Source organism: Coregonus lavaretus, assembly GCF_964263955.1.
Source record: "Coregonus lavaretus genome assembly, contig: HAP1_SCAFFOLD_932, whole genome shotgun sequence".
Classification (NCBI taxonomy): Eukaryota; Metazoa; Chordata; class Actinopteri; order Salmoniformes; family Salmonidae; genus Coregonus; species Coregonus lavaretus.
This window is the reverse complement of record NW_028158935.1, coordinates 81,212-108,607: the sequence shown is the minus strand read 5'-3', so window position 1 is coordinate 108,607 and position 27,396 is coordinate 81,212. Positions and strand designations below refer to the sequence as shown.

At 43.7% G+C, this 27,396-nt stretch overlaps 1 protein-coding gene across 1 annotated transcript in view; it reads left to right on the top strand.

The window, feature by feature from the left end:
- Positions 1 to 27,396, top strand: part of cwc27 (CWC27 spliceosome associated cyclophilin) — a 51,594-nt gene that overhangs the window by 9,815 nt on the left and 14,383 nt on the right. Inside the window, exon 11 of the mRNA XM_084197713.1 lies at positions 17,190 to 17,296. Coding sequence (XP_084053839.1) covers positions 17,190 to 17,296 — 107 coding nt within the window. The remainder of the gene's footprint in view (positions 1 to 17,189; positions 17,297 to 27,396) is intronic.

Sequence of the window (27,396 nt, the reverse complement as noted above, 5' to 3'; positions counted from 1 at the left end):
GAGAGAGAGAGGGAGACCGAGAGGACTGACAGGGAAGACAGAGAGATAGAAGGGAGAGTCGGGTTGAGAAAACAGGTGTGACAGTTTTTGTAACCTAGATTGAAAAGATGCATCACAAACCTCAAGTCCGTTGTCCAAAATCAGTTACTGAGGGAATCCTGTGATCCATGTTTCTCAATGCCACTGTGCTGATTCCCATACACCACCAGCTTTATCAGAAACTCTGTTATCTAGCTGCGGGTTGTTTTGCCTCATATTAACCCCAATGGGATAAGGATTCGGCCCCGCCAGTCAGCTGTGTGTCTGCGGTTTTTGTGTGTGCATGCGTGTGTGCATGCGTGTGTGTGCGTGTGACTGACAGGCAGGCCGACGCAAACAGACTATAGGATATTAAACACACGCGTAGATTGTTTGTCTGTAGACCTGTACCCCAGCACCGTGGTTTGTGTTGGCACAGAATCAAAGAGGAGGCTGGAAGGTACACTACACGGCCAGGACAAAGGGGGAGAGAGAGAGAGACAGGAGAGGAGATCTGCTCTACAACAATTGCCCCTTTGTCCTGGCCGTGTAGTGTACCTACCTGTCTCCTCTTTGATTCTGTGCCAACACAAACCACGGTGCTGGGGTACAGGTCTACAGACAAACAATCTACGCTTGTGTTTAATATCCTATAGTCTGTTTGCGTCGGCCTGCCTGTCAGTCACACGAACACACGCATTCTCCCACCGAGTTATTCCTTTATGCTCAATTGCAGGGGATCATACTGAACGACAGTCCTGCCGCATGCGTGTGTGTGTGGTGTGAAAAATTAGGAATCTCGCTGAAAAACCAAAATATTTTTCACATCTACACAACATCTTTACCATATTGCCAGGCAATTGTTTCCCGTAGTTGCCTAGTGACCAGACAACATTCCATTTACCTTATCAAGTGACGTAATCAGTCAGAGGTGTGCGCTATTTTCACTATGATCGGATTGGAATTGAAGAGGGAACCGTAATTTGGTCCTGTCCATTTTTAAAGGAGAGATGAATAAACCTCAAGCAATACTCACACTGCTGGTGGGGTCTTTTTAATGTGAACTTAAAGAGCCTTTATCAAACCTTTACAACACAGGTATGTACATGTCACATAATTATCCATTATTGTATATCGACCTCATGATACAGCTATATACTGTATATCTATACAGTGCATTCGGAAAGTATTTAGACCCCTTCCCTTTTTCCACATTCTGTTACGTTACAGCCTTATTCTAAAATGGGTTAAATTAATTTTTTCGAAGGAATTGTCCGTAGAGCTCCGAGACAGGATTGTGTCGAGGCACAGATCTGGGGAAGGGTACCAAAACATGTCTGCAGCATTGATGATCCCCAAAAACACAATATTCTTAAATGGAAGAAGTTTGGAACCACCATGACTCTTCCTAGAGCTGCCCACCCAACCAAACTGAGCAATCGGGGGAGAAGGGCCTTGTCAGGGAGGTGACCAAGAACCCGATGGTCACTCTGACAGAGCTCCAGAGTTCCTCTGTGGAGATGGGAGAACCTTCCAGAAGGACGACCATCTCTGCAGCACTCCACCAATCAGGCCTTTATGGTAGAGTGGCCAGGCGGAAGCCCCTCCTCAGGAAAAGGCACATGACAGCCCACTTGGAGTTTGCTAAAGGGCACCTAAAGGACTCTCAGGCCATGAGAAACAAGTTTCTCTGGTCTGATGAAACCAAGATTGAACTCTTTGGCCTGAATGCCAAGCGTCACGTCTGGAGGAAACCTGGAACTATCCCTACGGTGAAGCATGGTGGTGGCAGCATCATGCTGTGGGGATGTTTTTCAGCGGCAGGGACTAGGAGACAAAGTACAGAGATCCTTTATGAAAACCTGCTCCAGAGCGCTCAGGACCTCAGACTGGGGCGACGGTTCACCTTCCAACAGGACAACGACCCTAAGCACACAGCCAAGAAAACGCAGGAGTGGCTTCTGGACAAGTTAATGAATGTCCATGAGTGACCCAGCCAGAGCCCGGACTTGAACCCGATCGAACATCTCTGGAGAGACCTGAAAATAGCTGTGCAGCAACGCTCCCCATCCAACCCGACAGAGCTTGAGAGGATTTGCAGAGAAGAATGGGAGAAACTCACCAAATACAGGTGTGCCAAGCTTGTAGCGTCATACCCAAGAAGACTCGAGGCTGTAATCACTGCCAAAGGTGCTTCAACAAAGTACTGAGTAAAGGGTCTGAATACTTATGTAATATTTCAGTTTTATTTTATATAAATTTGCAAAAATGTCTAAACCTGTTTTTGCTTTGTCATTATGGGGTATTGTGTGTAGATTGATGAGGGGGGGGGGGGGACAATTTAATCCATTTTAGAATAAGGCTGTAACGTAACAAAATGTGGAAAAGGTCAAGGGGTCTGAATACTTTCCAAATGTACTGTACATCAATACCACTCACCTCCACAGCATTCACCAGAGAGAGAGAGATCTGAGCTCAACACCTCGTCACCATTCCTATTGATTAAGTCAGGTCTCAGTCTATATGAAGTGCCAGGGGCCTCTTTGAAGTGAGTCCCAAAAGCAGGGCATGTGGTAGCTGCCATTTTTGTTAAACCCGACGGGGCATGACTGGGGAAGGAATACGCTTCCATATGGATCTATGTACACTATGTTGCTAACAAATAACCATGACCAGTCTTTTTCCAATCTTAGTCATGTTTTAACTGAGAAATGTCTTGGTTAGGGGCTTTAAGGTGCAGGACCTTTTGAGTCAGTCCATGGGGTGGTCTGTCTCTGTGTGTGGTGGACTGTATCTCCCCCCATGCATGCTACCATGGACTTTTTGATACCGTAGTTGTACCAACTTGGCAATGGCTGCCTTCTTGACATACATTTCCCCTGTGTTTTTATTAGTGTTTGGGTCCCAAAGGTGCGTCATTGTTGTGGTCTGCAGTGTTTTAATGTGGCCAGAGCAGAGCTGGCTCCCTGGCTGTTAATGTGGCCAGAGCAGAGCTGGCTCCCTGGCTGTTAGGAAACTGCTGCAGTCCTCTGAGATGTTCAGCTGACCAGGAGTTGAACTGAACCAGGGTATTTTTGGAATGGGACCCACCGGTGAATAATTCACTTGAAGGTTTTTTAAAGGAAAGTAAAACGTATAAAACGTCTGCTGATGTCCAGATGTTGTTGAATTCTTCCACTTTTGAAAGTTTATACTTTCTTCATATCTAGAAGTGTGCTGCTGTAAGGAAGGAAAGCTTTAGATTTGACTGGGTTTTTTGGAGGCCTGAAATAATCCTGTGCCTTTATGCTAAACCGGGTCTGGCCAACCCTCCTCCTGGAGATTTATGCTTTTATTAGGATCCCCATTAGCCAATATGCGACAGCTAGTCTTCCTGGGGTTCAACACATAACGAAAAATACATTATAGACAATAATACTTTACAATTTACATACATTTAGAAACATTAACATAGACGGTAGACTTATAGATATAGAAAAACTATTTATTTTTTGTGTGGAAATAATACAACTAAAGACACAGTTGTAGGACAGCTACTGTTTTTTTTTTTAGGACAGCTACTGGGTCATCCTGGTGACCACTTTACAGCCAGCCAGCCAGCCAGTCAGCCAGCCAGTCAGTCAGCCAGTAAAAGGCCACATCTCAATCAAGCTCCAGGGTTAAAGAACAACAGTCATTACAGACTTTTATTCACACACAAAGATAGTCTACCATTGTTATTTCAGTAGACATTCCTTCAGCCCTGCAGACAATGGAACTCACACTTAAAGGGCAACTCAACCACTTTTCACCCTCATTTTCATTATCTCCAGCACAATACCAGTGTCTACATATTTTGTATATATAGTGTATGGGGACACCCCTTAAAATCAGTGGATTCGGCTATTTCAGCCACACCCGTTGCTGACAGGTATATAAAATTGAGCACACCGCCATGCAATCTCCATAGACAAACATTGGCAGTAGAATGGCCTTACTGAAGAGCACAGTGACTTTCAACATGGCACCATCATAGGGTGCCACCTTTCCAACAAGTCAGTAAGTCAAATTTCTGCCCTGCTAGAGCTGCCCCGGTCAACTGTAAGTGCTGTTATTGTGAAGTGGAAACGTCTAGGAGCAACAACGGCTCAGCCGCGAAGTGGTAGGCCACACAAGCTCACAGAACGGGACCGCCAAGTACTGAAGCGCGCAGCGCGTAAAAATCGTCTGTACTCACTACCGAGTTCCAAACTGCCTCTGGAAGCAACGTCCGCACAAGAACTGTTCGTCGTGAGCTTCGTGAAATGGGTTTCCATGGCCGAGCAGCCGCACACAAGCCTAAGATCACCATGCGCAACGCCAAGTGTCAGCTGGGGTGGTGTTAAGCTCACCGCCATTGGACTCTGGAGCAGTGGAAACGCGTTCTCTGGAGTGATTAATCACGCTTCACCGTCTGGCAGTCCGACGGACAAATCTGGGTTTGGCAGATGCCAGGAGAACGCTACCTGCCCCAATGCATAGTGGTCCTCTGTAGCTCAGCTGGTAGAGCACGGCGCTTGTAACGCCAAGGTAGTGGGTTCGATCCCCGGGACCACCCATACACAAAAAAAAATGTATGCACGCATGACTGTAAGTCGCTTTGGATAAAAGCGTCTGCTAAATGGCATATTATTATTATTATTATTATAGTGCCAACTGTAAAGTTTGGTGGAGGAATAATGGTCTGGTGCTGTTTTTCATGGTTCGGGCTAGGCCGGTTTTCATGGTTCGGGTTAGTTCCAGTGAAGGGAAATTTTAATGCTACAGCGTACAATGACATTCTAGATGATTCTGTGCTTCCAACTTTGTGGCAACAGTTTTCCCTTTCCTGTTTCAGCATGACAATGCCCCCGTGCACAAAGCGAGGTCCATAAATAAATGGTTTGTCGAGATCGGTGTAGAAGAACTTGACTGGCCTGCACAGAGCCCTGACCTCAACCCCATCGAACACCTTTGGGATGAATTGGAACGCCAACTGCGACCCAGGCCTAATCGCCCAACCTCACTAATGCTCTTGTGGCTGAATGGAAGCAAGTCCCCACAGCAATGTTCCAACAGCTAGTGGAAAGCTTTCCCAGAAGAGTGGAGGCTGTTATAGCAGCAAAGGGGGGACCAATTCCATATTAATACCCATGATTTTGGAATGAGATGTTTGATGAGCAGGTGTCCACATACTTTTGGTCACTAACTGTAAGTCGCTCTGGATAAGAGCATCTGCTAAATGACTAAAATGTAAATGTAGTGTGTGAAAACGGAGTGTGTTGTAGAAAACAATCTAAAGTTAAGAAGTTATTCCTGACAACATCATCAAGTTAAAAATTTAAACAGTGATTTTCAGACACTATGAGTTTCACAGTGATGTAGGGAGCAAGATAAAACCCTCCGTCTGGCTAGAAATTCGTTGCAGGTTTTCAAAATCACTGTTTTTCTGACTTTTAATCATACCCTGTGATGTCACAGAGAAACATTCTTTAGGCAGTTTTCACATGTAGACACTGTTATAGTGCTGGAGATGATGAAAATGAGGTTGAAAAGTGGTGGAGTTGCCCTTTAACTGGGACACAAGACACCAATTATCTAAGCCCAAGTGGCCTTACCCTTGACACACACACACACACCGGTGACACAGTGTGGCTAATTGGCTGCACCTGTCTGTTGTGATTGGTCATAACCCAGCGGTCTCTCAGCGAAAGGTCATGGGGGTCAGGAAGCACTGGAATCTGTTCTCTAGTTTGAGAACCGCTAGAGGTAATCCAGTTCCTGACCCCCTCCTGACAGTCTGTCTGTCTACACATCTCTGCTGGCTTGACCTAGCATGTCTACCCAGCATGGGGCACTCTCTCTCTCTCTGCCTGTCTCTCGCTCTCTGTCTCTGTCTCTCTCTCAGGAAACAGATTTGTGTGTTTAGGACTCTTTATGTGTTTGATGGGCTGAATGGAATGAAGAACCTGTGGGGAATTTAGCCAACTTGGTACGTGAGGGATCCACATTGTTTCTTTCCTTCTCTGTACAGTCATGCAGATTCCTGCCTGTGCTGCTGCTGGTGCTGTGGTAAGATCCCTCCTCTCAGTCTCACTGTACTGCTTGGCTGTGAACCAAGCCATGAAGCGTCCACCTCCAACCCCCCTGAGGGGAGTCAGTCAGTCCACCCAGACACCTTGTTATTCCAGCACATTCATCCAAATCTCTATGGCAGTCATAGTAGTGGGTTTTAATTTGGCTAGATTCCAGCCCTGGCCTGGTGCTTCAGTCTAGTCCAGAGACAGACAGACAAAGGGTTTAGATGTTGTCATCCCACTCTCTATGGTATACCAGAGGCCTGGTTTAGACTGCTGCTCTGAGGCAGTGGAATCCCTCTCGCTCTGTCTGTCTGGCCGCTGGAGGGTTAAACGCTGCCGGCTGGGCCCTCTGATGCAGCAGAGGGTGAGAGAGAGCAGCTGGCTGGGCCGTAGCCAGTCACTTTGTGTGCTTTCTTTATGAAAAGTAAATCATCCACAGCACCCTAAGTTTCGCCTATTTGATTTGTCTGAATGAGCGGCAATCGCTGGCAGCCCCTGAGAGGCTAAGAGCCGGCCGACCCAGCGGAGAGGAGTGACAAGGACCTGTTCCTGCTTCACTCTCCTCAGAAAAGAGGAGAAGAGAGGGAGGAAGTTTAAGTTTAATGTATATAGGCTAGTCCTAGCCATATGTCTAACTGGCTGGCTGGCTGTCTGTCTGACCACATCTGATCTCCTCTTTCACTCCTCCACCTCTTCTCTCCTTCTCTCTCTCTCTTCCTTCTTCTCCTCACTCCTCCTCCTTACGGTGTTGTGGGATGACAGTCCCAGGTGCTGAATGGCTGGCATTGTGCTCCAGTTGAGATGGTGGGATGAAGGAGGGGTGGAGTGGAGGAGGAGAGGATGGATGGATGTCTGTCTCTCGACTCTCTCCCCCCTGGCTGATGGAGGGAGGGGCAGGCAGTCGGAGAGAGTCAGCACACTCTGGCGTCTCTTCAAAGCCTGCTAACACAAGGCCACTATATTCACTACCATGTAATTCAATGAAGTGTTATTCTTCATCTGGCTGAATGAATACCCACTGAGACCTCACATTGGGCTGGCTGAAACTAGGGCACACCTTGTGATGTTTCTGTTATTTTTAACTGTACACCTCCACTCAGGCTCACTCTCAATCATTAGCTGAGGGATATACTACAAAGCAGGATCAATGAGTTAGCAAGCTAACTTTGATTAACATTCAGATTTTTGTTTTGTTTCTGGTTCATTCATTAACTTAGACTTAAATGTTGGTTGTTTGTTGAAACAATTGAATCAATCCATGCCCATTTTAAGCATATATTCCTTAATGTGAAGTTATTTCGGAACATTGAAGCAAGTTAGCTGTCTAACTCATTGATCCTGCTTTGTAGTATACCCCTCTGGTCAATTTCTGAGGCCGTTTGTGACAGTTTGCCACTTCTTGAAATACAATTTTGCATAATTACTGCACTATATACGCCTTTATATATAGCTAGTCTAGCTTACATGACTACTTCTCGTAAAGTAATAATATAATAATAATATGCCATTTAGTAGACGCTTTTATCCAAAGCGACTTACAGTCATGCGTGCATACATTTTAACGTATGGGTGGTCCCGGGGATCGAACCCACTACCCTGGCGTTACAAGCGCCATGCTCTACCAATTGAGCTACGTAATATAGAATTAACCCTTTCCACTGACAGAACCTGTCATCCCATATACGGGTTGAAAATGGCAGATTCTGTCATTGATAAGCGCCTAAATTGGAACGCAGTGGCTGTATATTAACACGCTATAGCCTACATGATATAAGGTTCTCTGCTTCACAGCCTGTATGAGTTTTAACTGACGTGACGTCAGGTTCTCCTCTTCACAGCTTGTAATGGTTTTAACTGACATGACGTCAGGTTCTCCACTTCACAGTTTGTAATGGTTTTAACTGACGTGACGTCAGGTTCTCCTCTTCACAGCTTGTAATGGTTTTAACTGACATGACGTCAGGTTCTCCTCTTCACAGCTTGTAATGGTTTTAACTGACATGACGTCAGGTTCTCCTCTTCACAGCTTGTAATGGTTTTAACTGACATGACGTCAGGTTCTCCTCTTCACAGCTTGTAATGGTTTTAACTGACATGACGTCAGGTTCTCCCCTTCACAGCTTGTAATGGTTTTTAACTGACATGACGTCAGTTTCTCCTCTTCACAGCTTGTAATGGTTTTAACTGACATGACGTCAGGTTCTCCTCTTCGTTCTCCTCTTCACAGCTTGTAATGGTTTTAACTGACATGACGTCAGGTTCTCCTCTTCACAGCTTGTAATGGTTTTAACTGACATGACGTCAGTTTCTCCTCTTCACAGCTTGTAATGGTTTTAACTGACATGACGTCAGGTTCTCCTCTTCACAGCTTGTAATGGTTTTAACTGACATGACGTCAGGTTCTCCACTTCACAGCTTGTAATGGTTTTAACTGACATGACGTCAGGTTCTCCTCTTCACAGCTTGTAATGGTTTTAACTGACATGACGTCAGGTTCTCCCCTTCACAGCCTGTATGGTTTTAACTGACATGACGTCAGGTTCTCCTCTTCACAGCTTGTAATGGTTTTAACTGACATGACGTCAGGTTCTCCTCTTCACAGCTTGTAATGGTTTTAACTGACATGACGTCAGGTTCTCCTCTTCACAGCTTGTAATGGTTTTAACTGACGTGACGTCAGGTTCTCCTCTTCACAGCTTGTAATGGTTTTAACTGACATGACGTCAGGTTCTCCTCTTCACAGCTTGTAATGGTTTTAACTGACATGACGTCAGGTTCTCCTCTTCACAGCTTGTAATGGTTTTAACTGACATGACGTCAGTTTCTCCTCTTCACAGCTTGTAATGGTTTTAACTGACATGACGTCAGGTTCTCCTCTTCACAGCCTGTATGGGTTTTAACTGACAGTCGTTATAAACTTGAGCACTACATGGGACAAGAAGATACCCCCATCCCTCCCGCTAAATTGCGTAGACACTGGTTACCACAGCCACAAAGTCATAAACCCCGCCTATTTCCATGTGATTTTGTGATTTTAACCCAAACCTTAACCACACTGCTAACCTTATGCCTAACCCTAACCTTAAATTAACAAATTAACATTTGTTTTCATAAATGTTTACGACATTGCCAATTTTGACTTTTGCCTGTGCTATCAACTGGAAACCCTCAAATTGGGCTACTTTTGCTGTTGTCGGAGTGAAGACAATGCTGTAAATCAAGAGAAGTCTGTGTTCTGAAAGATGAGATGTTGAGGATTATAATAAATACCGCTTTGATGTCATACAAGCAAACCACACACCCATGCGTCAAAATGTGCACTTCATATTTCCATATTTGAAAACTCATGTCATTTACAGTATCAACGTTTATGATCGCTATGTTTGATCCACAGTTACAAGGATAACATGCGTTATACCCTGGGTTGTCCTGAACAGAATCAACTTATGTTTGTCTAATTGTGAAGTAAATTAGCCGCGGAACACGCAGTTGAATGCACTCATGACTCACTGATTTTTTATGAGCACCAAAATTACAATCTGTTTGTCTGAAGTGCCTTTTGAAAGTCTAACACTGTATGATCATATTTTATAACTTAGCTAGCCACGTTGGCAATAGAATACGTTTTCAAATTATGCCCGCCTGACCCAGATTGCGATTTATAATGGAATGTTTTTGTATTGCTACAAGAGGGCTTTCTTCATTTCCTCAATGGCAAATGTTCTAAAATAAGTAGAAATGTAACAACTATTTTGGTCCCCACACCTTATTGGATTTAAGGTGGTCTAGAGTTTATTTCCCTCTAGTTGCACAGATGACATGCTGGCAGAAATTAGGTAAAACAGATTTCAGTTTTCCTGTATTAAAATCACTGGCCACTAGGCGCGCTGCCTCTGGATGAGCATTTTCTTGTTGGATTATGGCCCTATATAGCTTGTTGAGTGCGGTCTTAGTGCCAGCATCGGTTTGTGGCGATAAATTGACAGCTACGAAAAATATAGATAAACTCTCTTGGTAAATAGTATGGTCTACAGCTTATCATGAGGTATTCTAACTCAGGCGAGCAGAACCCTGAGACTTCCTTAATATTAGAGATCGCGCACCAGCTGTTGTTAACAAAGATGCACACACCCCCGCCCTTGAGTTTACGAGACATTCTGTCCTGCCGATGCATAGAAAAAACTGCAAGATTTACATGAACCATGTCCTCGTTCAGCCACAACTCTGTGATGCATAGGATATTACAGTTCTTCAGGTCACGTTGATAGGATCGTATCGAACTGAGCTTTTCTAGTTTGTTCTTCACTCGTCGCCGTAGTTACATCAGGCTGCCCCTACGTTGGCCTCTGTATCGTTGTCTTTTCCTCTTCCAAGTGTCGGGGATTAGGGCCGGGTGAGCAGTATGTCCTGCTCGGCCGAGTCATTTAAGTGGAATTCTTCATCCAAATTGAGGTTAGTGATCGCTCTTCTGATGTCGAGAAGCTCAACAATGGCGGAAACATTATGTACAAAAAAGGTTCAGATCAATGCATAAAAACACAAAATAGCGTAATGGTCAGGAGCCCGTAAAACGGCCGCATAGAATAGAGTCATGAGTGCATTCAAGTGTGTGTTCCGCGCCATTCTCGAAATCAGAAGTTGGTGGAGAGCACCCCTCAATCATTGAAGAATTAGTGCAGTTTGCTGCTGAAGAGTGGGACACATTGCCAGAAAGGTGCAGCAAGCTCATTAATGGCTACAAGAAGCATTTGGTGGCAGTTATCTTGGTCAAAGGTTGTGCAAACAAGTACTAGCTCCGGGGTGCCAATCATTTTGACCATTCCATTTGTCTTAAGTTTAAAATTTCAAAAATAAAGTTTACAAAAATATAATTGGTTCTGCAATGTTCAAAATCCAATAACAAGGACTGGAGCCCAAAAGTTTGTTTTGAATTTCAATTTATTTTTGAAGAAATAAGGAATTATTTGGCTGCAGCTGTAGTTCTTCTGTTAGAAACATTTCAATTTGGCCCTATCCATATAGGCCAATTTCCACGATTCTAAGTGGTTAAAGTGCTTTTACATCGTCTATTTTTATCTAATGACTCTCTCAATGTAGGTGGCTGCCAAGTCAACTAGTCTGGTCAAGAATAGTGTTTTTCGACTTCATCGATACTGTCATCTCTACAGGCAGGCGGATGGAGTCAGGCAGTGTAGGTAGTTTACCTGTGTGTTGCAGAGAGAAACAAACGAATGTCTCCAGTGTCAGTGTAGCAGTGTTGTAGGGCTTTGTGTGGAATGTGCTGAGCCCCCAGGATTGAATGAACAGGTGTTGCTGGCTGGGTCTCTTCCCTCCCGTCGTTCCCCTCCTCTCTGGCCTCTCTCCCGCCGTCGTTCCCCCTCTCCTTTATTGGCACGGGGGGCTGCCAGCCACGCCATGGTTTGGCTGTTGCCTTGGAGATGTCTCTCTTGTTTTTCAAATGGCAGCATGTCAAGGCAAGCAACAAATGATCGCTCCGTCAGAAGTGTCTCCCTCCCAGTAGAATAAATAGCCTATGGTCTGTCTCCATACAGATCTTTGTGCTGATAAAGCAGAGCTTGTGTAGTTACCATATCAACAGCTAGCAGGCCCAGAGTTGTTTTGCCAGTTAAGATGATGCCATCAAGTTGTGGTACCTCCTCCCTATGAACTGGACATGACTAAGTCCTTGACTACAAAACAATGCATTTGGATTAATTATTACATTTTTCTACGTGGTTAACATGATCAGCAAACATTATGCTGTTCATTGAACTTAGTCTCCTGATCCCCATATTTTAAGATGGACTGAAGTTTCTTCATCTTGAGCCAATGTGACCTGACCTTACCCAGTGCCCTAACTCCTTATGTCTGAGTCCACTCAGCCCGGCTCTCCAAAACAAGCTCTTCCAGGAAATGAGCCTGCCAGCCCGTCTCTGACACACTGAGACACAGAGAGATGGTTGTGAAACACACTGAGACGTGGCACTGGGCAGGCGACTGTTTTCAGATACCTCCAACAGAGATCCAGGCTGCTCCTGTCTGCCACCTCCGCTCTGAGGACCCGCTCTGGAGCCAGCTCTGACAGTCTCTCTGCTGGATGGATAGAGGAAACATACCAACACCATGCTAAGCTGTGTCTGAGGCTCACAGACCTCAAATACCTCCTCTACCTGAGACCCAATAGAGGAAAAACATACCAACACCAAGCGTGGCTGGCTGGCTGGCTGTTTGTCTAAGCCACACGTGTACATCATAGACCTCCCATACCTGAGCCTCTAAAGAGGAGAAATAACATTAAACAAACCAACACCATGTCCAGCTGTATCTGGAACTCGCATACCTCATACACACTACCGTTCAAAAGTTTGGGGTCACTTAGACATTTCCTTGTTTTCCATGAAAACGTACATGAAATGAGTTTGAATAGGAAATATAGCAAAATGCATAGGAAATGTAGTCACTGACAAGGTTAGAAATAATGATTTTTAATATAAATAATAAATGTGTCCTTCAAACTTTGCTTTCGTCAAAGAATCCTCCATTTGCAGCAATTACAGCCTTGCAGACCTTTGGCATTCTAGTTGTCAATTTGTTCAGGTAATCTGAAGAGATTTCACCCCATGCTTCCTGAAGCACCTCCCACAAGTTGGATTGGCTTGATGGGCACTTCTTACGTACCATACGGTCAAGCTGCTCCCACAACAGCTCAATAGGGTTGAGATCCGGTGACTGTGCTGGCCACTCCATTATAGACAGAATACCAGCTGACTGCTTCTTCCCTAAATAGTTATTGCATAGTTTGGAGCTGTGCTTTGTCCTGTTGTAGGAGGAAATTGGCTCAAATCAAGCGCCGTCCACAGGCATGGCGTTGCAAAATGGAGTGATAGCCTTCCTTCTTCAAGATCCCTTTTACCCTGTACAAATTTCCCACTTTACCACCACCAAAGCACCCCCAGACCATCACATTGCCTCCACCATGCTTGACAGATGGCATCAAGCACTACTCCAGCATCTTTTCATTTGGTCTGCGTCTCACAAATGTTCTTCTTTGTGATCTGAACACCTCAAACTTCGATTTGTCTGTCCATAACACTTTCTTCCAATCTTCTTCTGTCCAGTGTCTGTGTTCTTTTGCCCATCTTAATCTTTTCTTTTTATTGGCCAGTCTGAGATATGGCTTTTTCTTTGCAACTCTGCCTAGTAGGTCAGCATCCCGGAGTCGCCTCTTCACTGTTGACGTTGAGACGGGTGTTTTGCGGGTACTATTTAATGAAGCTGCCAGTTGAGGACCTGTGAGGAGTCTGTTTCTCAAACTAGACACTCTAATGTATTTGTCCTCTTGCTCAGTTGTGCACCGGGGCCTCCCTCTCCTCTTTCTATTCTGGTTAGAGCCAGTTTGTGCTGTTCTGTGAAGGGAGTAGTACACAGCGTTGTACGAGATCTTCAGTTTCTTGGCAATTTCTCGCATGGGAATAGCCTTCATTTCTCAGAACAAGAATAGACTGACGAGTTTCAGAAGAAAGTTCTTTGTTTCTGGCCATTTTGATCCTGTAATGCAGGGTTCTTCAATTCCGGTCCTGGAGGGCCGAAACACCTCTGTTTTTCATCCTCTCCTTCTAATCAGGGGCTAATTCAGACCAGGGACACCAGGTGAGTGCAGGACCGGAATTGAAGAACCCTGCTGTAATGGAACCCACAATTGCTGATGCTCCAGATACTCAACTAGTCTCAAGAAGGCCAGTTTTATTGCTTCTTTCATCAGCACAACAGTTTTCAACTGTGCTAACATAATTGCAAAAGGGTTTTCTAATGATCAATTAGCCTTTTAAAATGATAAACTTGGATTAGCAAACACAACGTGCCATTGGAACACAGGACTGATGGTTGCTGATAATGGGCCTCTGTACGCCTATGTAGATAATCCATAAAAATCAGCCGTTTCCAGCTACAATAGCCATTTACAACATTAACAATGTCTACACTGTATTTCTGTATTTTCTTGATGGACAAAAAAAATGTTTTTCTTTCAAAAACAAGGACATTTCTAAGTGGCCACAAACTTTTGAACTGTAGTGTGTGTATATATATATATATATATATATATATATATATATATATATATATATATATATATATATATATATATATATATATATATATATATATATATATATATATATATATATATATATATATATATATATATATATATATATATACATCCCATACCTGAGCCTCTAAGGAGGGGAAATACCCCCACCATGCCTAGCTGTGTCTGGGCCACACGTCCAGTTTCTTATAGACTTCCCATACCTGAGACCCTACTTAAACACATTGGGGAGCCCATCATGGAAGAGAGACGACGGGGTCAAGTCAACCACCATAATACATTTTACGGAGGCCAACATATCAGACGCCACTAAGTTTGAGTGGTATACTACGAAGCAAGCTAGATCTCCTCAGTCTTTTCTAAAGCTAGCCAGCATCAGTTAGCTTCACATTCCAGGGCAGGCTTCATCCGTACGACGACGGTTGATATTGCTTGTCCATCTGCCGCTAACTCTAGCAGGCTTGTATTTTTTATTTTTTTATTTAACTTTTATTTAACTAGGCAAGTCAATTAAGAACAAATTCTTATTTACAATGACGGCCTACCAAAAGGCGAAAGGCCTCCTGCGGGGACGGGGAATGGGATAAAATAAAAAATATAGGACAAAACACACATCATGACAAGAGAGACACCACAACACTACATAAAGAGAGACCTAAGACAACAACATAGCATGGCAGCAACACATGACAACACCGCATGGTAGCAACACCACATGACAACAACATTGTAGCAACACAACATGTGGCAGCAGCACAACAGGGTAGCAGCACAAAACATGGTATAAACATTATTGGGCACAGACACTGCGCGTTCATGTGGCTAGTCGAACGCCGAACTCTTCATTGAGACAATGCTGAAACATTGCCACATTTTCATTGGTGCCGAAATCAAAATGAAAGAAAAGTGAACTTGCATATTCAGCAGGCTGTGGTGTGAAATAGGCTTTTAGAAATGCCGTCTTTATTTTATTACTGATCAGTAATGACGTCTTTGGTGTGCTTTGGTGTATATCAATGCATGAGCCCCTTTTTCCCACTCCTATCACTCCTTCTTCTGAACAGCTTGTTACGTTGTGGCCATAGACATATAATCCATAGAAGGGTTTTGGAACTTCTAACCCTGGCAATTTGACTGTTAAACTCATGGGTACACTAGCAATGAATGCCAGTCTTGACTTGAATGTGAACCGCCATCTATGGATTAAATATCTATGGTTGGTTGCGGCTGTCAGTTTGCCTTTAGACATTTTCTAAATAGAATCGTGTGAAGAACATACAGTTTGGAAAACAAATGCTGTCATTACTAAATGTGTAATGGGAGAGGTATTTTAACTTTATTTTACACACAAAGAAACCTTTGATTAATAAGATATTTAATCAAGTCGTCTTTCTCAAATGAAGGGGATGATGACCCAATCTTTGCGAAAGGGAGGGTATCTGATTTAATTGGTCCTCAACTCATTGCTGAGACTCTTCATTCAGGATGAATTGAGTTAGCCCTGAGTTAGCCTGCCCCGGAGCAGGTATGTTCTGAAGGATTCGTTGCCACAGAAATGTACCTGGCTAAAAGGTGAGCCACTTTCGTGGTACCAGTTATCCCGAGTTGAAGTCAGAGTTGACCAAAGTTACCTCGCTAACGCCTCAAACCTGATTGGTAGTATAGGGCTCTGGTCTGGACCTGGCAGCCTCCGCCTCAGCAGTCATGTTAAAGGGAACAGTATGAGGAGGAATATTGGCACAGGGAGCATACTTCCTCTTCAGTCTCTTTCTTTCTTTCTCTCAATCTTTCTCTCTCAATCTTTCTCCTTCCCTCCCTCCCTAGCTGGGGGTTTGGGCAACCAGCCAGCAGAGACCTCAGCTCACACCCATCATGTCTGGACCTGTCTTGGCCTCAATGGCCAGACTTTATCACTGTTGGAGGACTCCTCATTCAGGGTCAGAAAGGCTGGACAATCACACTTGATTGAACATTTGCAGTGTAAAAGAATGTGCACTCAGGCTCAGCACAGTAATTGCAGCATACTTGATTTATAGATCCAATACATACCACTGTTTGTGTCTTGAAGTCTGTTCCTTTCTATATGAGGTCTGAGTATTGTTGGCTAGTGTCATTTCAGGTGTGTAGCCTCCATCAAATAAAACATATTTGAGTTCATCTGAAGATAACAACCCTTGTTTTTTTATTACTGCAATTGCAATCTATGGAAATAAACGTAGGAAGCAAGTTATGATAAAGGGAGCAACTTAAATAGGGCAATTCTTATTTTCAAAGGGTATGACTATAGCCAGCCACAATTTAAAAACCAACCGAGGACATGTCTTTTTAACTGGGAACAAATTGGAGGCAGTTTGAGCACCAGTTTCCCCGTCTCAAGCACTTCATCAAGTTAATTTGGTCAACGGCCGCAGTAGGGATCAGTAACTTGTTACCCAGAGAGATATGGACTTTACTCTGCAGGAGTTTTATGGCGCTGTGTTGTACCCACTCAACCACAACATCCCTTCTAGTGGTGCCAGAACCCTGGCCTGCCTGGAAGGCCGTTTGAACACTCCTAATTAAGGCGCCACTCGATTTATTAGAGCAAAGCTAGTTTTTAATGTACATATTTCAACCATTAAACTGTATAGAAGCGCTGCCTATGATCATTGTGTTTTATACTCGTTTTATGACAGCTCAGTGAACACACACACACATTCCATATGCTAATTATATTGTGAGAAGCTTAGAGTAGGTATCTTGGAACAATAAGTATTTGTCAAAACCCAGAACAGTGGATTGCTATTTATCCTATAGAAAGGTCTTGAAAAATAAATGGTCATTTAAACTATGACATTAGACCACATGCCAAAACCTAGTAACCTTGGATCTCTTCAGTCAGCCTGATTTGACTGGGTAACATCAGTAGTAATAGCTGCCACCTGTGGTATTGACCTGTTGATTTGTGGTATACATGACTGTGAACTCCTCTGCTCCATCCACAGCGACGAGCTTCGTCAAGAGTCTCGCCAGTTGAAGAAGGACCTACTGGCCATCAAAAAGAGAAGAGAGGACATCGCCAATCCTCCACAGAAGGAGGAGGAAGACGAGGGTATGTCACTACCTCAATTACTTTCAAATACCATGTACAGTGCCTTCAGAAAGTATTCACACCCCTTGACTTTTTCCACATTTTGTTGTGTTACAGCCTGAATTTAAAGTGGATTAAATTGAGATTTTGTGTCACTGGCTTACACAAAATACCCCAAAACGTCAAAGTGGAATTGTGTTTTTAGAAATGTTTACAAATTAATTAAAAATGAAAAGCTGAAATGTCTTGAGTCAATAAGTATTCAAGCCCTTTGTTATGGCAAGCCAAAATAAGTTTAGGAGTAAAATGTGCTTAACAAGTCACATAATAAGTTGCATGGACTCCTCAGAGCTGTACACCACACATACAAGTATCTGTATGGTCTGTCAGTCAAGCAGTGAATTTCAAACACAAATTCAACCGCAAAGACCAGAGAGGTTTTTCAATGCTTCACAAAGAAGGGCACCTATTGGTAGATAGGTAAAAAACAAAACAAATAAAAGCAGACATTCAATATCCCTTTGAGCATGGTGAAGTTATTAATGACCCTTTGGATGGTGTATCAATACACCCAGTCACTACAAAGATACAGACGCCCTTCCTAACTCAGTTGCCGGAGAGAAAGGAAACCGCTCAGGGATTTCACCATGAGACCAATGCTGACTTTAAAACAGTTACAGAGTTTAATGGCTGTGATAGGAGAACTGAGGATGAATCATTTTTAAAAAGATTTTAGTCATTTAGCAGACGATCTTATCCAGAGCGACTTACAGTTAGTGAGTGCATACATTTTCAATCAACAACATTGTAGTTACTCCACAATACTAACCTAAATGACAGAGTGAAAAGAAGGAAGTATCACGACTCAGGATAAGACCCAGAAATAGCAAAAGTTTATTTACAAAAACAGGGGGCAGGCAAACGACAGGTCAAGGGCAGGCAGAGGTTGGTAATCCAGAACAGTGTCACAAGGTACAGAACGGCAGGCAGGCTCAGGGTCAGGATACTGAAACTGGAAAACGGGCTAGAGCAAAACAGGAGTACGGGAAAAACACTGGTAAGCTTAACAAGACCAGACGAACTGGCAACAGATAAACAGAGAACACAGGTATAAATACACAGGGGATAATGGGGAATATGGGCGACACCTGGAGGAGGGTGGAGACAAGCACAAAGACAGGTGAAACAGATAAGCGTTTGACAGGAAGCCTGTACAGAATAAAAAATATTCCAAAACCTGCATCCTGTTTGCAATAATGCACTAAACTGCAAAGAAATTAACTTTATGTCCTGAATACAAAGCGTTATGTTTGGGGTAAATCCAATACAACACATTACTGAGTACCACTCTTCATATTTTCAAGCATGGTGTTGGCTGCATCATTTTATGGGTATGCTTGCCATTGGCAAGGACTAGGGAGTTTTTTTTTTGGATAAAAAGAAACGGAATAGAGCTAAGCACAGGCAAAATCCTAGAGGAAAACCTGGTTCAGTCTGGTTTCCAACAGACACTGGGAGACAAATTCAACCTTCAGCATGTTAACAACCTAAAAGACAAGGCCAAATATACACTGGAGTTGCTTACCAAGACGACATTGAATGTTCCTGTATGGCCTAGTTACAGTTTTGACTTTCATCGGCTTGAAAATCTATGGCAAGACTTGAAAAATGTCTGTCTAGCAATGATCAACAACCAACTTGAAGATTATTATTAAAACAATGTGCAAATATTTTACAATGCAGGTGTGCAATGCTCTTCGACTTACTCCGAAAGACTCACAGCTGTAATCGCTGCCAAAGGTGCTTCTACAAAGTATTGACTCTGGTGTGTGAATACTTATGTAAATTAGATATTTCTGTATTTCATTTTCAATAAATGTGCAAAAATGTCTAAAAACATTCTTTCACTTTGTCATTATGGGGTATTGTGTGTAGATGGGTGAGGGGGGAAAAAATCGATTTAATCTATTTTGAATTTAGGCTGTAACAAGAGAGTGGAATAAGTCGAGGAGTATACATACTTTCTGAAGGCACTGTAGGTACCACGTAATAAAGGGTTTGTAAATGGTTTCTAAAGGGTTTTATACATACTTTATATAGACTGTTAAAAAAAAGTACTTCTATACCCTTACTTCAGTGGAGGCTGCTGAGGGGAGGACAGCTCATAATAATGGCTGGAACGGAGCGAATGGAAACCATGTGTTTGATGTATTTGATACATTCCACTTATTCCACTCCAGCCATTATCACAAGCCCGTCCTCCCCAATTAAGGTGCCACCAACCTCCTGTGCCTTACTTACCCTTTATGCTCTTTATAAAGTGAAGTTTTACCCAACGTCATTTTCTCTGGGGTCGGTCGTCTTCAATCTCTCTTTGTGAGATAAGTCTCTAAGAGGGTGGTCTTCTCTGGGCCACATTCTCCTCTAATGGCTATGTACAGTGGGGAAAAAAAGTTATCCCACTTAAAAAGATGAGAGAGGCCTGTAATTTTCATCATAGGTACACGTCAACTATGACAGACAAATTGAGATTTTTTTTCTCCAGAAAATCACATTGTAGGATTTTTTATGAATTCATTTGCAAATTATGGTGGAAAATAAGTATTTGGTCACCTACAAACAAGCAAGATTTCTGGCTCTCACAGACCTGTAACTTCTTCTTTAAGAGGCTCCCCTGTCCTCCACTCGTTACCTGTATTAATGGCACCTGTTTGAACTTGTTATCAGTATAAAAGACACCTGTCCACAACCTCAAACAGTCACACTCCAAACTCCACTATGGCCAAGACCAAAGAGCTGTCAAAGGACACCAGAAACAAAATTGTAGACCTGCACCAGGCTGGGAAGACTGAATCTGCAATAGGTAAGCAGCTTGGTTTGAAGAAATCAACTGTGGGAGCAATTCTTAGGAAATGGAAGACATGCAAGACCACTGATAATCTCCCTCGATCTGGGGCTCCACGCAAGATCTCACCCCGTGGGGTCAAAATGATCACAAGAACGGTGAGCAAAAATCCCAGAACCACACGGGGGGACCTAGTGAATGACTTGCAGAGAGCTGGGACCAAAGTAACAAAGCCTACCATCAGTAACACACGACGCCGCCAGGGACTCAAATCCTGCAGTGCCAGACGTGTCCCCCTGCTTAAGCCAGTACATGTCCAGGCCCGTCTGAAGTTTGCTAGAGTGCATTTGGATGATCCAGAAGAGGATTGGGAGAATGTCATATGGTCAGATGAAACCAAAATAGAACTTTTTGGTAAAAACTCAACTCGTCGTGTTTGGAGGACAAAGAATGCCGAGTTGCATCCAAAGAACACCATACCTACTGTGACGCATGGGGGTGGAAACATCATGCTTTGGGGCTGTTTTTCTGCAAAGGGACCAGGACGACTGATCCGTGTAAAGGAAAGAATGAATGGGGCCATGTATCGTGAGATTTTGAGTGAAAACCTCCTTCCATCAGCAAGGGCATTGAAGATGAAACGTGGCTGGGTCTTTCAGCATGACAATGATCCCAAACACACCGCCCGGGCAACGAAGCAGTGGCTTCGTAAGAAGCATTTCAAGGTCCTGGAGTGGCCTAGCCAGTCTCCAGATCTCAACCCCATAGAAAGTCTTTGGAGGGAGTTGAAAGTCCGTGTTGCCCAGCGACAGCCCCAAAACATCACTGCTCTAGAGGAGATCTGCATGGAGGAATGGGCCAAAATACCAGCAACAGTGTGTGAAAACCTTGTGAAGACTTACAGAAAACATTTGACCTGTGTCATTGCCAACAAAGGGTATATAACAAAGTATTGAGAAACTTTTGTTATTGACCAAATACTTATTTTCCACCATCATTTGCAAATAAATTCATAAAAAATCCTACAATGTGATTTTCTGGATTTCTTTTCTTCTCATTTTGTCTGTCATAGTTGACGTGTACCTATGATGAAAATTACAGGCCTCTCTCATCTTTTTAAGTGGGAGAACTTGCACAATTGGTGGCTGACTAAATACTTTTTTCCCCCACTGTATGTAAGCAGACAGTCCTCTTGTCTCTGACATTTAAGGCAGACACCGTCGTCCAGTTTCTTCTACCCAAGGCTCTGCATTTTTGTTTAACAAATTGCTGAGTTGCCTTCCCTTGAAAACCAAAGCCCTTGGCGCAGGTTGGTCACCAGCTTTGCCCAAAGTGATGGGGCAACAAAGTGGTTGTTTTTTCCGCCGTTATCACACAGGCATGTAGCCTCAGTTAATGCCGCCGGTCTCCTGAGTGTTTGTCGGTACACCCGGCGATGATGAAACCTATTTCTGGACAATTATCAAAACCTCATTGGCTCAGAGTTAAGTACGGATGAGAAGGTCCAGATTGTGTGTAGGTTGTTTTGCAACTAAACAAATGGCCCATGGGGTCTTGTGGCATCTCACAACGAAACTACAAAACCTTCAGTTCTGCCTGCTGCTGTATCCAGGGTTATCCAGCCTAATGCTGTATCCAGGGTTATCCAGCCTAATGCTGTATAATAATATGCCATTTAGCAGACTCTTTTATCCAAAGCGACTTACAGTCATGCGTGCATACGTTTTTGTGTATGGGTGGTCCCGGGGATCGAACCCACTACCCTGGCGTTACAAGCGCCGTGCTCTACGAACTGAGCTACAGAGGACCACACGTGTATTCAGGGTTATCCAGCCTAATGCTCTAGCCAGGGTTATCCAGCCTAATGCTGTAGCCAGGGTTATCCAGCCTAATGCTGTAGCCAGGGTTATCCAGCCTAATGCTCTAGCCAGGGTTATCCAGCCTAATGCTCTAGCCAGGATTATCCAGGAGGCCTTAATGTGTGTCTCTGGCAGGGCAGCAGCCTCTTTTGAAGGTTCCTCTCATTACATGGATGTTTTGGATATGAGGCTTTATTCCGTAGGATGGAATGTGTAGAAGAGAAGTCACGGGCCAGTGGACTCTGCAGGGGGCTGGATGTCTGCTTAAACACTGTGAATCCTGAAACTCAGCTGAGGGAGAAGAATGCACTGTTGTGTGGTGTGGTGGGTTAGATACTGGAGGAGGTGGTTTAAGCTCATTCTCATCATTCTGGATGGATTGTCACTGGTGTTAAAGCAGTTTTTCCACGACCGAAATGCCACCGTATTTCCTATAAATTGCTCTGACTACTTTTGACCAGAACCCTATTTGGTCTGATCAGAACTAGTGCAGTGTATAGGGAATAAATAGGTTGCCATTTCGGACTCAGACTTTGTCTCCACTTTAACTTTGCTCTGACGAAGGCCTTGAGGCCGATACGTAAAGCTTAATAAAGAGCAGTGATACTATCAAGAGCAGTGATACTATCAAGAGCAGTGATACTATCAAGAGCAGTGATACTATCAAGAGCAGTGTGCGGGTTTCTTCTTTTTACTAATCTTATTCAATTGTTATCATGCGCCTGCAACAAAGGTGGCTCAGATGTGAGTGCCTTTTGAATTTCAAACTTTGCTGTTGTGACCCAGACAAGGTCAGTGAGTCTTGGTTTATTAATAAAACATGCCCTCTCTGCATGGTCAGGCAGGTTTATGCCCTACTTTCTCTAAGGATTAGTGTGGGCTCAGGAAAACCTTTTGACCCTTTAAACAGCATTGAATGGGGAGGCTGTTGTCTGTCACAGTCCTCACATTGAATGCCCCGAGGGGGGCAAAGATCTGACCCCTCAGCCTAACCTCCGGGCAGCAGTCAACCGAAGAAGGCCAGATGCCGAAGAAGCCCAGATGCAGCTGTGCTGTGGTGGGTTTGACTGTAGTCTCTAGAGAAAGTACAGATAGAATCTGGTGAGTGAACTTGCTGACATGATGTTTCTGGAGAATCTGGTGAGTGAACTTGCTGACATGATGTTTCTGGACCATCATGACCTCACTGGTCTGCTATTAAGACAGACATCACTTCCAAAACATACGTACATGGCCGTGCACTTACCCTGTCAACATTCCTCACATTCTTGTGGCAAAGAAAGGGGTATTGTTATTTTATACTTTCAATAGAGAGAGGACATTTGGAGAGGACCATTAGACCCAAAGACATTTTGAATTTCTGACTGTTGGCAGAAGACTGGTGTGTTTGCAAAGCCGTTTGCCCTCAAATGTTTTCAGAGCGGGTTTTGATCAGTTAAATTGTGACCGAACGGTTTGCTCAAGAACAACAACCAAAAATGTAGATAGTTTTTTCAGCTTGCCAAACACACTGTTGATGAACACACTGTTGATGAACATACTATTGATGAACACACACAAGAAGATGGAAGTGTTCTAGATTTCTCTGTCTTATTTTTTATGAGAATGAAATCTCAGAGGATGAAATTCTGGTCCTGCTTGCGCACATGTTGTGCTTGGACGGAGTCCTCGCCGGCTGCATCCCAAATGGCACCCTATTCCCTATATAGTGCACTAGGGCACTGGTCAAAAGTAGTGAACCTATGTAGGGAATGGGTGCCGTTTGGGACGTACACCCCACCCCATATGCTGCTTGGCCAAGAATGGTCATGGACCGTTTGGAAGAGGGCATGTTCACCATGTACTCTGCAATCTCCAACAAAATACCAGGAAAAACAAAAGGGAGATCTGTCTATCTGAGCCAGTTAGGCTAATGCTAGTAGCAGATGAAAGCCTGGGCACTTATCCATAAATAGGAGTGATGCTATAGGATCAGTTTGTCCGTTCAGATCATCATTTATAAGATTAAATGGACAGGTGTGGTCCTGATCCTAGATCAGCAGTCCTACTCTGAGACACTTTGTGGATACGGGCCCTGAAGTTTAATCAGAGTTTGTAATTGTCAGAATATGTTAAAACCTGCTGTTTTCTTCTGACCTATTTCTAGCTTTAAGATTCCCGTTTTAGCTTATCACCTCAAATCACTCATGTAATTTATAATGAAAGATATTGTATATTAAATTAGATGTTAATACAATGTATTTGAAATTAGATAAAACCCTCATTACATGTATGTCATTGTCTTAAGTGTGAGTAGAGGCTACAGTGGGGGGGGGAAGTATTTAGTCAGCCACCAATTGTGCAAGTTCTCCCAATTAAAAAGATGAGAGAGGCCTGTAATTTTCATCATAGGTACACGTCAACTATGACAGACAAATGGAGATTTTATTTCTCCAGAAAATCACATTGTAGGATTTTTAATGAATTCATTTGCAAATTATGGTGGAAAATAAGTATTTGGTCAATAACAAAAGTTTCTCAATACTTTGTTATATACCCTTTGTTGGCAATGACACAGGTCAATGTTTTCTGTAAGTCTTCACAAGGTTTTCACACACTGTTGCTGGTATTTTGGCCCATTCCTCCATGCAGATCTCCTCTAGAGCAGTGATGTTTTGGGGCTGTCGCTGGGCAACACAGACTTTCAACTCCCTCCAAAGATTTTCTATGGGGTTGAGATCTGGAGACTGGCTAGGCCACTCCAGGACCTTGAAATGCTTCTTACGAAGCCACTGCTTCGTTGCCCGGGCGGTGTGTTTGGGATCATTGTCATGCTGAAAGACCCAGCCACGTTTCATCTTCAATGCCCTTGCTGATGGAAGGAGGTTTTCACTCAAAATCTCACGATACATGGCCCCATTCATTCTTTCCTTTACACGGATCAGTCGTCCTGGTCCCTTTGCAGAAAAACAGCCCCAAAGCATGATGTTTCCACCCCCATGCGTCACAGTAGGTATGGTGTTCTTTGGATGCAACTCGGCATTCTTTGTCCTCCAAACACGACGAGTTGAGTTTTTACCAAAAAGTTCTATTTTGGTTTCATCTGACCATATGACATTCTCCCAATCCTCTTCTGGATCATCCGAATGCACTCTAGCAAACTTCAGACGGGCCTGGACATGTACTGGCTTAAGCAGGGGAACACGTCTGGCACTGCAGGATTTGAGTCCCTGGCGGCGTAGTGTGTTACTTATGGTAGGCTTTGTTACTTTGGTCCCAGCTCTCTGCAGGTCATTCACTAGGTCCCCCCGTGTGGTTCTGGGATTTTTGCTCACCGTTCTTGTGATCATTTTGACCACACGGGGTGAGATCTTGCGTGGAGCCCCAGATCGAGGGAGATTATCAGTGGTCTTCCATTTCCTAATAATTGCTCCCACAGTTGATTTCTTCAAACCAAGCTGCTTACCTATTGCAGATTCAGTCTTCCCAGCCTGGTGCAGGTCTACAATGTTGTTTCTGGTGTCCTTTGACAGCTCTTTGGTCTTGGCCATAGTGGAGTTTGGAGTGTGACTGTTTGAGGTTGTGGACAGGTGTCTTTTATACTGATAACAAGTTCAAACAGGTGCCATTAATACAGGTAACGAGTGGAGGACAGAGGAGCCTCTTAAAGAAGTTACAGGTCTGTGAGAGCCAGACATCTTGCTTGTTTGTAGGTGACCAAATACTTATTTTCCACCATAATTTGCAAATAAATTCATTAAAAATCCTACAATGTGATTATCTGGAGAAAAAAAATCTCCATTTGTCTGTCATAGTTGACGTGTACCTATGATGAAAATTACAGGCCTCTCATCTTTTTAAGTGGGAGAACTTGCACAATTGGTGGCTGACTAAATACTTTTTTTCCCCACTGTATTTTGACTGGCAACTGATCTGATCCAAGACACAAACTGATCTGATCCAAGACACAAACTGATCTGATCCCAGACACAAACTGATCTGATCCCAGACACAAACTGATCTCATCTGGTCCCCATGGATTTCCTATGTCCACACAGGCTACACACGTCTTTGCTCAGTCCCAAAAGCGAACTCATTCCTCCTCCATGCACTGGCAATAGCAGCAGCCACTACCCACTCTCTTGGCATGCGGCGTCATATTCAAATGAAAAAGCCAACTGTCTCCTCAGAATTCACCCAGCAGAGAGCTAAAAGAGACATTTGGTACCTTTTTGAGTTATTATTTTCGACCGACATATCTTCAATTTTCAAGACAAATTATAGCATGTTCCTCTAGTCTGGTTTTCTCTTTCTTGGCATAAGTGTTGGTTCTGAGAGCCAAAAATAAGAGCGACACTGTCCGTTTTATACCCACCCTCAATGGTGTGGCAACATTCTTTCGACCACTCTAAGTTATTTATACAGGTTATGCCTGTGTGCACAGTGTTTTATTTCAATGGCGCCTTGTCAGTCAAATTTTGGATGTGGAAGAAATTGATTAAAAAAGGCTGATCTTTGAAACGTCAATTGACTCATGATTCTATGTTGCCATTAGGTTTCCGTCAGTTCACAGGTTTCTGCCTAGTCTTGAAAAGACGTTGATTGGTAAAGGAGAAAGAGCGGAGCCTCCTTCCCTAACGAAGAGGAGTCCGTCGTCCACAACAACCCCCTGTTGGCACAACATCAGGCCTGGGATTTGTAGCTCTCTCAGGTCCAGGGGACAGCTAAGGGAGGAATGTAGTTAGAATGGCCATCAAACTCAAATATAGTAGTTAGTGACAACATCTGGAGAGGGTGAAGTGTGTTCCTTGTGTAGCGCCCCGAGGGAGTCATCATTCAGCATCCTGCAAGTCCCGGGCTGCTGCGAGGGGGCAGAGCGCTAGGGGTGAACGGGAAAGATGGAAGGAGATCACTTCTTGCTCTCGTAAATCAAAGGGAAAGATTTGCACCTCGAACTGCAGAGCAGACTTCCGTATTGACTCCGGGGAAGAGGCTTGGACGGTGGAGAGCAAGAGAGAGTGGCCCCAGCCCAACACTTCACATGTCTCTGCTAGAGGATTCCGATGATTGGTCAGAATTTGAAGTAGTCATGGCCAAAATGCCTTGTGAAATAAGAGTAATTGCATGGTTTCCTGGACCTAAATGATAGCCATCCAACTCCAAATACCCCCTTGGACTTTTTTGTTACTCAATTAAGTTCCTCCTGAAGTGAACTGACAACCTTTCTGAAAACTGCCTATTCACTCTAAACACACTATATTATTACAGTTAGAATGATGGTAGTTATACTGTAGAAGTTGTAGTCACAGCATAAGAGTCTGTAGGCTCCAGTAATTAAGGCATGAGACCGGAACCAAAGTTATGACTGTTGTGTCAGTTGATTCTCCTCGTAACTATAGAACCCCTATATAATAAAAAAAACTTCTGGAGAGTAGGCT